General features: G+C 29.5%; 1 protein-coding gene across 1 annotated transcript in view; it reads left to right on the forward strand.

Annotated features, from left to right (window-relative positions):
• LOC106469687 (protein arginine N-methyltransferase 5-like) overlaps positions 1-13465 on the forward strand; it is a 35353-nt gene that overhangs the window by 5741 nt on the left and 16147 nt on the right. Inside the window, exons 3-8 of the mRNA XM_013930199.2 lie at positions 2488-2573; positions 5194-5325; positions 5823-5947; positions 10762-10975; positions 12133-12216; positions 13099-13170. Of these exons, the coding sequence (XP_013785653.1) occupies positions 2488-2573; positions 5194-5325; positions 5823-5947; positions 10762-10975; positions 12133-12216; positions 13099-13170 (713 nt within the window). The remainder of the gene's footprint in view (positions 1-2487; positions 2574-5193; positions 5326-5822; positions 5948-10761; positions 10976-12132; positions 12217-13098; positions 13171-13465) is intronic.

The following is a 13465-nucleotide window of genomic DNA, read 5'->3' on the forward strand; positions in this document are numbered from 1 at the left end:
ATGTATCAAATTGAATTTTTGTTTAATAAAAATCTTTCTAATGCGACTGTAGCTTTTTTCCCCAAAACTTTGTCTTCAAAATAAGGGTGCGTCTTATATTTAGAAAAATACGGTACATACCAGTGAAAGTACAAGTGAAAATGTTAATTTATAATTTGAAATTAGTTATTTTTATACCATAACTTTAGGGCTATAATGAAAGGTAGGTTTCTTACTTCAAAGGTTTTGAACATGCTACTGAACAAATGTTCTATCCTTCAGTAGTACTATTTTGCATAGTGTACTGAAATTCATAACCATAACTATATAAACATGTAGTTTAAAAATAAAAAATGCATGCTACTTACGTACATGTGTGATACTCAGATAGCATTTTACAATAGGCTTGCAAGAACACCCTGTTGCAGCCAATTAAAGAACTGAAGCTGATTTAGCAAAAAAAAAAGAAATTTTTATTTCATTTAACAGTCACCATTCCAAGCAGGTTAACATTTGAAAGTGCTAGTCTTTTAACATAAAATTATTAATTAATTAAACATTAAGATTATTAGTGTTAGCATACGTTTTATGTTTCATAGTTATTCTACCATGACACTTCTCTTGCATTTTCTACTCTAGGTTGTCAGTAAATTTTATTGAAGAAATGCTTCACCATAATGTTCTGCTTCAGTGCACGGAAGGAGATGCTACGTATAATGTTTTGGTGGTGTGTATATCCAGGGGTATCAACCCTTCATTTCTATGTGGGAAGTAGCTGGTCTGTCGCCATTAGGGCTGGACTCTCTGACCATGTAGCCTTCTTCTCCCATTCCTGCTGTTTTTCCACTTTGTCTGTCAATGAAAATGGCAGGTTTCTCATCATGGGTCCACCTGCTATTCTGATACAGATTGGCTCCTATGTCCAGTTTGGATTGTTTAGTGTTGCTTGGCCTGAATCTCTCTTTTTAGGGGCCCCTGCCATTGTCTGTTTCTACCCTGGAACCTCTCGCATTCTTCCTTTACTGGTTGGGTCCATTAACTCTTCCATTTGATGTACTCTGTCTTAGCACAATACAGTGAAAATTAGAGCAGTGGTGATGCTGTCTGTGTAGTGCAGGTCACCCCACAAATAGCTATTGTGCCCTCCTCCTGCAGTCTTAGTCTGTCCAGTTGAGAGGAGGTGAGCACACCCTGTACAATCTGATCATGCCTTAATCACACTACATGTATTGGTATACCAACTGCTTGTGTGCAAATGCTTGGATGTTCCTGTACTGTCTGAAGGGAGCTCATCTAGGTTTAATTTTGCATTGATCCCACCACCAATTCAATGCAAGATTTTAGCTATTCTGTATGCGGGGACGAGGTATCTTCTCAGAAGTTAACATTTTTTAAATCTGAAAATGTATTTCTGATAGATACTCGACCTCCCCATTTCCATTGCACTTTTTGCCTCATCTAAGAATGAAGTTATTTCGAGTGCAAGGGTTTAAGGGGAGTTACTGCACGTGGAGATTGTGTTGCCCTCCTATTGGTGGAGAGCTAATGTTGCTTGGTGATTTCATCATGCACCAGTGCAATTCATGTTAAACACGTGAATTTTAAGTGGGAGTTAGCTCAAGGCTAGTGGCATGCAAATGTCATTGGAAACTGCATAAGAGACAGCTATTCTGCATATGGAGGCGAATATCTAACAGAAATACGTTTTCAAGTTAGGAAAATGTTAACATTGGTTCAAGATTGTATTATTTGTCATATTCATAAGACTAAAAACAATTTGTGATTTTTTTACATTTTAAAATTGTTTTCACACTTAATTTTAATGGTTTATTTTAAACTTCAAAAACTTTTCCCATTCAATATTCAAGATGTCAAGAAAATATTTAGACACATGTATCTCTGACTGATTAAATATTCTGTGCTTTATTTCAGCTTTATTATATGTTTATTTACTTCAAGCTAATTTCTTTTCATACCAGAAATTACTTTTACGTTTCTAATTTGATTTTGAATCAAGGATACATTAAAGTTATTCACTTATGAGAAGATCCATAATAGCATTATTACTATTATGTAACTGATGTGTTGGGTTATCATCCAAGGCAGTAAGGGTCTGGCATGGCCTAGTGGTTAGGGTGCTTGATTTGCTAAACCTGCATGCCCTTTCAACCATAGATGAGTTGTAACATGATGGTCAATCCCCACTATTCTTTGGTAAAGAGTAGCCCAAGAATTAGCAGTGTGTGCTGTTTGCCTTCCACGTGATTAGCACTTCAAAATTAAGGTAGGTGGTAGATAACCTTAAGTTAGTAGCTTTACCATAAACTACCAAGGCATTAATGAGAAGATACTTTTTTTTGCCAGTTTTCACTTTATAAATTTCTTAATGGGGTGATGAAAATATTGAAAGAATGAGACTTAAAGCAGTCATATCACTGTAATTTATCACAGAAAAGATGGATATTATTCAATTTTTGTTAGTTTACACAATTAATATTTATATTTCAGATTGGAGTTCTTTAATAGTTGGCAAGTTGTCAACATGGTTAAATTTGGACTCTCCAATCACTCATATTCGAAAGAATTCGGAACAGGTAAGTTGAAAACTAAACTTATTAAGTTCCAAAACAATCAGTATTAAGCTACTTTAAACAATTAAATAAAAGTATTGATCCTCAAAAATATTCTTCATTTCATAAAAACATTTGTGACTACAATCACATGGCCTCTTAACTTTAATAGCTTGCATTTTCTAGATGTATTGGTGAAAAGGAATGTACAAGGTAATTTAGAAACATAAGTTTACCGGAAACCTTTTTCTGTTCTTATGCCCCCACACCTGGAATCATGTCATACTAGGTCACAAAAGATGTCTGTGTGTAATAGTTATTTTAACAGAGCTTTGAAGATATGTACTAACCAAAAGGATTTAAAAAAACAATTGTTATTAATTAAATATATATCAGTCAAAAGAGGTTTTAATCCAAATATTGTGCATGGGGCAGTTAATAAATTCACTAATGCTATAATAATTGATAAAATTAGTACTTTAAAACCTAGTTATAAAAAAATTAGAAAGGAAGGCTTAATTTTACCATATGTTCCAGGTTTAACTACTAGTTTATTTAAAGTGTTTAAAAAACATCAAATATTCTACCCTATATTTTAGCCGATAAATAAGATGAATCCAATGCTATGTACTACGAAAGACGAAATACAGTTACCTGAAAAAACTGGAATATATAAAATAGAATGTGAATGTGGAAGTATTTACATTGGTCAGACAAAACGTAATTTAAAATACCATTTAAAATGAGCATAAAGGATATGTAAAAAATAAAAAAACTGAAAATTCATCCATAGCAGAACATGTACAGGAAACACAACACACAATATTATGGGAAAAAACTGTAATATTGGCTCAACCAAAAAGTATAATAGGTAATAATATTTGTGAATCCTTAGAAATAATAAAACATAAAAAAGATCATGTAGTATTAAATATAGATGAAGGTATGGCGAATATTTCTGCAAGAATATGGATTCATCTCCTTAGAATGGCTTAGCATGAATTTAAGTAAAATAGCATACAGGTCACATGACCTACTAAAAAGTTATAAATACTTTAACATTGTCTTGTAATTCACTCCTGAGGATGAAGTTGCAACATCGAAACATATGGAGTTGTCAACTTTATGAAGGCCATAGATAGGCCTAAATAAAATGTTTTTAATTGTGTTCCAATTTTAATGTTGAATATTATTTATGATTTTATGTGGAATATTTTGGTTTATTAATCAATGCCCCTGGCCATGTACAAGCTGGTTTTAAATGTTTTAACCAGTCATTGTTTCTTATGCTTTATTCATCACAATCTGATGTAACAACCTATATCTCATGTTTGGCAAAACATAGAATAATAAATTAAGCATGTGATGTTAGCTCTTTTTCTGTGCCTTGAAGTGGTATATAGAATGTATGATTTACTCCAGTATTTGTCATGAAGCAGTTGAAAGAATTGTTAAAGAAGGAAGTTGTTTGAAATAAATGTATTTGAGAAGAACTTCAATAGTAGTTATGTGGCTTTATTTATATAATTATAGCATTTTAAAATATGATGTATCATTTAAATTTATTTTTAATTATTGTATTGTACTATTAATTCAAATACTTTTGTGGAAAAAAAACTGATTTGCAACTGTTAGGCTTAGAAAAATTTAGATTCAATGACGATTGAGTCCAAAATTTAAGAAGGGAATATAGTTTAGCAAAAGACTGTGTATGTTCCCAGCAATTGAACATTTATTCATGCTGTTGATGTTGTTCTTTTATGAGCTTAACAAACTTACTAAGGGCACAATCAAACATAATAAGTTTGAAATAAAGATAAATAAACTTATGAGGCAAACTTAGAATGTGTTAAATATATGAATGTAAAATCCTAATTAGGAATAAAAAATGCAGACTTGCTTATTGTTTTGGTTTGGTTAGAAATATTATTTTTGTTCCTATATAATAATTGTAAACATAAGGAAAGTGTATGATTAAAAAATTAAAAATAGACAAAATTTATACTTTATGCAATGATAAAACATTATTAGAGATCTTTAGAATAAAACACAAAATTAAGAAGTTCAAATCTGGAACAAATTAAGTATTTTAATTATTTCTTATAAAAACCATTTCCTAATGTAATTTCCCAAGATTTCAAAGCTGATAATGCATAAAAACTAAATATATCAAAATTACATCTTTAGGAAATTTCCTATCAAGTTTCAAACAATTTCATCTATTAGTTTTATTTTTGGAACGAAATATGATGAACACCATGTAACCTACATCAAAATGAAGTAAACAGGTCTGGTAGAGTTAAAAAAAAAAGAGCTTACTAAGTTCTTTCATAAAAATATCTGAAATGTTTTATATCCTAAATGATAGAAATATAACTTCTGAATGATATTTCTCTATAATATTAAATTTGAAATTTGAAAAAAACAACTCCAAAATGTGGACTTTAATATTGTATAAGTAATTTAGTATAAAGGTGTGATTGTGGACATGACATTTATAGTAAAGTTTATTGTATTAGATACAGCTTTGGCCTGTATGAGGGCCATATTGCCATTTAGATTGGATTGTCAGAAGTCTTGTTTATATACATATATTTAATTTTATGTACTTTTTTTAATTGTTTTCCGTAATACAACCTTTTAGGCCCTTCAGCAAGAACTCGGCTATGCTGCTCACTTAGGCCTGTCAGCTGTACTCGTTTCTCTTAAAAGTGGAAATTGTATCAACCTTGCACGATGTATTCACAGTCGAATCCTAGCATCAGAATCATATCAGGTTAATAATTTAGGCTGTTTTTTTCTTTTAACAATAGGGTATTTTGTTTATAATCAGTTCATATATAATGCAAGCTGAGGTTTACATATTACAGTAAGTATAACCTTGTATGATTTATTCGAATATAATATGATTTCATAACTTCGTCTGGAAGAAAATAAATGTTTTTGAATAACAAGAAAACATATACTTTTATAATCATCTACTTATGTAATGTAAAGCAGTCATAAATAAAATCCATTTTGTAATCTAACATAAAGTATTTGTTTAAAATAATAAATTATATTTTTTTTTCATTTTATTTCCTTGTTATTCTAACAAATTTGAATGATAAGTGCAAACATTTTGCAACATTTTATTAAATATTGTGAGTATATGTAATAAAATTTTTATGTTATATCAAATTCTGTAAGAATGTTGGTGCTACTCATGAAAACAAGACAAAACATAAAATGTCTACTTTGGATACAGTATCTTAAGTTGATGAAAACTTGCAGGGTATGTTCCAGGTTTGGGTTGAGGTACCTATGCAAGCTGCTGAAGATCTGTCCGAAGTTTACATCAACCAACCAGAATCAACTGAAGATAGTACAGTAGCTAAGCAGATAGATACATGGGACTGGTATGTAATAAGTTTCTTTTGAAATATTCATGCATTAGTAAATTTGGCTTTGAAGAAAAAAATTTCAAAATTGGATATATGATTTTTTTTTTATTTACATACAGTTGAATAAACTGACAAGAACATTCTAATTGATTTACAAAGATCTTAACAATTCTTTCCTCATGAAAAGTATGTAGTGGAAATCAAAGACATTGAGTAAATGTAATATTGTAAACTTTACTTGAAATTGTATTATATAGTAGTCTAATGAAATATTGTATCATTCAGTTGTATTTTTTATAAATGAAAAAGTGAAAAATATATCCTTTTGTAATATGTATATGTTAAAATTTACTGCATCTTTTTTTTATATAACATTATCTTTAATTTTGGTATCTTGTACTTGCATTCATTTCAACATATTTACATGGAAAGAAAATGAGTATCAGAGAGTAATTTTGTGTAGAAATACAAATTGTATATGTGTAGCCTTAGTTATCTTTTGAGTTACCTATATGAAATGTGTTATCTAAATATCATTTAACATCTTGGCTAAAGAACAGGATGATATTCAGAGAAATCAATAAAACCTTTGGTACATTAAGACCTTCCCATCACTTTTAAACAAACAATAATTTATTAGTTCTTTGCTTTCCTTGCTGTGTGAATGGACAGCTAGTTACACTTTGATTTTATTTTTTCTCTGTTCCTCTTTCTGCATCTTCTATGGAGAGTTTTTTTAAAGCCTGGAGTTCTCACTTTACCATTCCACTGCTATCTCTCAAATGATTTACTCAATTTTGGCATCTTGTTTCTTCTCCTTAGTCAGATATATTTCGTACTGCCAAGTTGAAATCACTTCTTGCAGCAACCTTAAATGTTTTCATGCCTAAGTTTCACAAATAGCTTTTATGTGGTACTTTGCTCATCAGATTTATTATTCTTATATTTGACTTTTGATCAGCAAGTATATTGAGCTTTTGTATTGAAACTGCTTCATTTGTGCTTGTCAGTTGTTTTCAGAATATTCTTTATTACCATGCTTTCTTTTGGACCATATTTTCATTATAGCCCTGAAGGGCTTTTTTTATTTTTCCACTTTTATATAATTGGTACTTGAAACTATTGGTACTTGGTGAAACTCCATAATTACAGAATTTAAGAGAAAAAAACAAAGACAATTGTACATTTCACAAATACTTAATTTATTCATGACAATGATTTTGCCATGGTCATTGTCAAGAACTTACTTTTTAGTAGTATATATATATATATTGTATTGTAAATATATGGGTGTGTTGGACTAAGGATTCTTGTACAGTTGGTGTCTGGGACTTATTGGTGATAAATTTGACAATAAATGAACAGTATGCACTCCATTTGTTTTTAAAATAATATGTGTATTTGAAACAAGTCAAACATATGTACAAAATTCTTTACACTATGGAGATCATAGTTGTATATTAAACACTATACAGTTCTCTTCTTCTTTTCAAAAGTCCACTTAGTATTTTTCTCTAATTTTTATCACAGTTGTATCCATGTATAATTTACTAATATTGTCACATGAGTTACTACAGTTGTATCCTGAACTTCCAATAATTGTCTGCTTTTCATACTTCCAGTAATCATCTGCTCTTTGTATTTCCAATAATTGTCTGCCTTTTGTCAAAGTCCACACAGGTGGGTGCAATGAGTTTAGAACACCCTTTGACGAGACAAATTATTTTCATTATCTCTTTCAAAACTGTTAATCTCACTCTAAAATATCAACTGTTAGGCCATTCACTCCCAAAACTGTTAACTTTACATTTTTTTAAACTTTTCTCTGACCGAACTTCTTTTTCACACAACTTTACTTTTACTCTGTTTTTGCTCATCTGGTCACAGCTGTTTATACATTCATCACTTAGGCCTTCTAGAAATCTCCATAGCCTCAACATCAGTGAAATGCAAACACAAAATAAATCAATTAATAATACTACCTACACTAAACTCTTTTATATCTGTTAGTCATAAATAAATGAAGTATTTGTGAAACGTACAATTATCTTTGTTTTTTCTTCAATTCTGTTTAATTTTGTAAAAAAGACCTTGTTACTTTTGTCTTCTGAACAAATTGGTTAAAGGCACGTGAGAGAATACCTTCCAGATTTTCTTCTATTGTACGATTTATTTTCAGATCCACTTGTGCAGTTAGGTGGTGGGGAATTTCCTGTAAACCAAATAAAAATGTTTTCTGTAGTACCACTCTATATATTTGGTTATGTTTGACTAAGTTGGTATAAGCAAACTGCTCTTTTAAAATAGGATTAAACTTCTCATGACATGTGAGCACATTTCAGATGTTGAATGCACACCTACATATTAAATTTCAAAATTTAAGTAAAAAATTGTAATTCCAACACTGTTGTAACAATTTTCAACTCGGTTATTTTAGAATTGGTACTTTGTTATTTTGTAATACTTACAAAGAGTAACTTGCAAAGAAAATTAATAAAGAAAAAATTAAAACATTCTTATTTTTATTTATACACAGCTGTAATCAACACAATTTTTACAATTTTATTATCCATCCAAAAGTATAGATTTATATTTGCTAAGAAACTATTGACCCTTGAAAATATCCTTTCCTCAATATAGAGCAAATAAGATGATTTGAGCAGTAAATTATAATTTTTATGAATTTAATTAACCAGAGCTCAAATAGAAGAGAATAAAGGATTCTAATGACATTTAGGAGCAGGCCACAAGTCTGGAGTTTTTTATAGCTTGTTTAGATGCTTTTTTCCCCACCTGAAAATGTTTTTATTTGTTTGAAAGCTAAAGAAATTTTCTTATATTACAAGATATCAGTTAAGCTCAGTTGTCTTTATTTTAGCTAATTGCAAAATAATCCAATAACTCAAATCTCTTTTTTTATTTTATTCAAATAACATGCACGAAAATAAAAGTTATTAATGATTTGAAACAAACTATGTATATTAGATACAAATTGGTCTTTACCAAGAATACTATAAGCAAAAGTCACTATACCTAGCCTGACAAAGGTAATGGAAATGCCTGTTTGAAAGGTAAAGTCCTTAGTCACCAATAGGTCTTTGTCAGTTTGTGCTGTAATTTTTAGGATTTATAACTGGAAGTTGTGATAACTGTTGTCTGCAAAATAGAGTATCAAAAGAATTATGTTAACCATCTATTCGTGGGATTGGTCAATTTAACCAATCCCATATCTGTGAAGGTATACATAATAATGTTTACTATAATTCTGAATTTACTACACATATTATCTTTATGAAATTCTGTAAGCTTTTAGTAAACATTACAAATCTGTCATACACAGTTTGTGTTTCTAATTGGTTGTAAACTACAGCAGCTTATTTTGTATGTTACAAGTTTATGAAAGGGAAAAATTGGAGCTCAAAGATGTCACATGACACAGTAAAATAAAGATTGAAATTTTTTTAACAGCTGCCACAAGAGCCAGCCCAGCATCTTTAGTGCTGAGCCTAGGATGGTCACCAGGGGAGTCATTCCAGAAACTGATGATTTAAGGTTATTTTGTTAGATCTCAATGAATAAAACTCATCCCAACTTTTAAAACAAACAAAAAACTGAATATTAATGAAAATATGACATGATGAAATCTCTATGGATTATACTATGGTGGTACCATACTGGACATTATACCATCCTTCTTATATTTAATCTTCATTACAGAAATGGCATTTTTACTTTCAAAATTGCTAGGGAAATCATCTAGTAATGCATCTGCTTCAACTTCAACACTGAATCTTTGGGCTGTACTGTGCTGTTGGTTTAAAAAAAAATATGGAACTAAGGATTTCTTATATATGATTCTAATCTCCCTTTTTGAAGATAATGATATTATTTTGCTCATTTTTTTTATGATTTGTTGTCAATGCAGTAATCAATTAATGAATCTCTGATTCAGCTGGTATGTCAAATCAATTGTGATATCTCTGAATAAGTTCTTCCCTCATTTGACATAGACCTACAGTTTAGCTTAATCGCTATACTTAAACCATTAAATTAACAACCACATCTAAAACATTTCAAGCATGTTTCATTGGGATGTTATTTTACTTTACATTTACAAGTTAACTTCTCCATATTGGCTCTCATGGTCTTGGGTCAGGTCACAGGTCTGGTCCAGTGACCTAGACCTTGCCAGACATCTTTTTGTCTAATCAAAACCACCCAAACCTTTCTGGAATGACTCATTTTTTTGGATCCACATCAAGATGCCAGGCTGACTCATGTGACAGATGTTAAATATTTTTTTTTTAAATTAAGAAGTTAAAATTTGAATAATATACAAATTTGAATTATAAAATATGTTTTTATGTCAAGTTTATTAACATACATTTATAATAAAGTTGTTTAATTACTTTTAAATTTAGCACTGTTAGAGTTCATGACATGCACAAAAGAGTTAGGTGTGGATGTGAAGGTTTATTGAATATCAATCAAGTTTAACCTGACTAGATATATAAAATGTGATTTCTAATCAACCAAAATAAATTGAAACTCTTAAGAAGAAGGAAGTATTTTTCTTGTTTTAAAAACAGTGTCTTATGACAAAATTTTGAAAACGTCAAACCTAAATACTACTTCAATAAATTTATACCAAGTTTCATGGAAATTTGTTAAGTATTACCATGGTGAGAAGGAAAGAAATCAGAGGATATCAGTCACATCTCCTGAGTCCATAAAGGATTAATCTTTTGTAGGACATCAAATCATCTACTTCTTCCCATTCTATTTTCATATATTTTTGATGGTTGTGAAAATGTGTAAAACTTTTATAGGTGGAATACTTTTCGAAGTGTATGTAACACGGATAAGAAATTTGGCCTCGCACTTGAACTAAGTCCTGACATTCCCTCAGAAGATATTATTAACCGTTGGATGGGTGAACCCATTCGTTGTATAACTGTACCAACTTCACTCTTTTTGACAAATAAGAAAGGATATCCAGTTTTATCTCGAGCTCACCAACAAGTTTTTCAAAATGTATTTAAAGTAAGTGTAGTCATTTATATATATACTGTTTTTCTATTAAAGTGTCTTGTTTGATACAGTGTTTAAGAGAAAACATTAAATTACAAAATTAATTTATATTGTATTTCTATATATGCTATTTAAGTATTTGTTACTAAAATTTAAAAAATATTTTAAACAACTATAATTGAAAGCCAAAAAAATTAGATTAATTTTAATTCTCGCTGAACTTAAATATTGTAAACCAACCAAAATTTATGTGAACATGCTTCAAGATTTTTGTTGTTTTCTTTACATCTGGGTGTTGTAAAAGAGGACTAGTGATGAACTATGAGTACTAGTAATTAAAAAATTTTCAGTTCCATTTAATGGTTTAATATGTTATTAATCTACCAATGCATAATTTAAAAAAAGATTTTGGTTTGTAATACAAAATTAATTTTAATATTTAAAAATATTTAATTTTAAAGATAAAAGTTAAAGGTTATAACGAAATATGTATATATTTTGCCCAGTTGTTATTAAATAGTTAACTATATAAATAATTCGATCTAAAATATGCATTTTAATACCTTTAATCATTGTATTTGTAAAGGGTACTAGGTGTGCATGCATAGATATGGATTGATTTGCAATGTATAGGAGGTAAAATGGTATGTAACATTAGGCCTGGAGCTGTTTGGTTGGTTATCATTTCCAGAAAATTGACATGCTACTGTACTTGTGTCTTCAGTGGAAAAATTAGATTTAATCAAGAAATACTAATCAACTAAAACATTTGTTTCTACACAGATAACTTTATTATCTAATATTTCTATTAAAACTAGTTTCACAATGTAGTTTTGAACTGGAAGCATTATATATGAAACAATAAGCCTAAACAATATCAATAACTTTTAATCTTCTGGCACCTGCCTACTGTTTCAGGACTTAGAATAGGTGGCTTAGAGATAAATGAAAAAGACGATTTTTAAGAGAATGCTGAATAATATATTTTTCTTCAATATCAGTTAATTTACTCGCATTAAAACATTGCTTATTTTAGGAATAGGTTTGTCGTGTTCATTTAAAGAAAAGAATGTAACATTGATTTTCTCTGTCAGAAATGATTCTCTAAACAAGGCTTTTTCATATCTTAAGAATAAACTAAAAAGACATAATGTTTATTTCATTTTCAGCTTGGTGTACAAGTTTTAATAAAAGGTGTAAATCGGCATGAAAGTATCAGATACTACCAACAGTACATGGATCATCTTTGGATGGTAAGATAAACTTGTTCTTTTGTTTATTTTAGAAGCTGTTAAGATACAAGATTTTTGAATTTTTAAATTATTTTAATAAGACCTTTCAATACGTGATCAGTCAAAAAAATCCAACTCATTAGCCTTTAGGTTTCACTCAACTTTTATTGTGATAAAGGCAAAGATGGGAGGAATGACAACAAAGAAAATACCAGAATTATAATAGGAGCATGAATCTAGTTTTCCAATATTGCTTTACTACATTGTACTTTGGGTAATTATGACAGATTAAAATATGTACCTTAATGAATTAATGCATAATAACTTTAAAATTTATTAACTGCAACTGAAATCTCATCACTATTTATTTTGTAAAACTCTTAAAAAAAAGTATGTTTCAATTTCTTATTGATGATTATGGTAAGAATGATGTTTAATTAATGTGTTGTTTTTTTCTTACTGAAGGTGATTGAGACTTATAATAAAAAATACTAGGAAGTGAAGGGTTGTTTATGATTTAAACCTAGATCATACTTTAACCCACTTATTACATATATGGGAAATACAACATACATGCATTTTATAACCAACTTTTATTTTTATTATTAGTGGAGCTTTCATGGAAGGTAAGTAAATTAACTAATACAAGAGATTATTTAACTTTTAAATATGAAAAGGTACACTCGTGTCATGAAACAACATTCATTGTGAGTACACGATATATTCAGACTGTAATCAAAGAGTGGGTAAAAAAACAACTTGTTTTTCAATATTATGACTGCAGCTTCATTATAATTGTATATTATAATATAATTTGACAATTGAAAAGTTGAAATTTATAATTACAAAGAATAGAGTGACAACATTAACATTTTAGCATTGGGTCATTTTCTGCATTTATAGTCTCAACCAAATGATGACACTTTAGCTCAGTTTGCTCGAGGATATGAAGACTACTTGCAAGTACCTCTCCAGGTTAGTTTTATACAGTTTTAAAACTTTGATTCACTGTATCTAATAAAGTGACTCAGTTAGAAAGTGTATGACAGTTTATGACTGTCTAGGATTTTTTTTTTTACTTTGTGATTGCTTTATAATAAAGTAGAAGTAGTAACTGTAAAAAATATTTATTGCTTTTTTTAAAAAAAAATTGCCAAAATACATAATTCAGAGATGACATCTGCTCTTTATAAAGTTTTGTGGGTGAGTCTTAAAACTTAAGTACTTCCAGGACAGATAAGGAATAAATTAACAAATTCATTTATTCTCC

The sequence above is a fragment of the Limulus polyphemus genome, unplaced genomic scaffold, assembly GCF_000517525.1.
Source record: "Limulus polyphemus unplaced genomic scaffold, Limulus_polyphemus-2.1.2 Scaffold98, whole genome shotgun sequence".
NCBI classification, from domain to species: domain Eukaryota; kingdom Metazoa; phylum Arthropoda; class Merostomata; order Xiphosura; family Limulidae; genus Limulus; species Limulus polyphemus.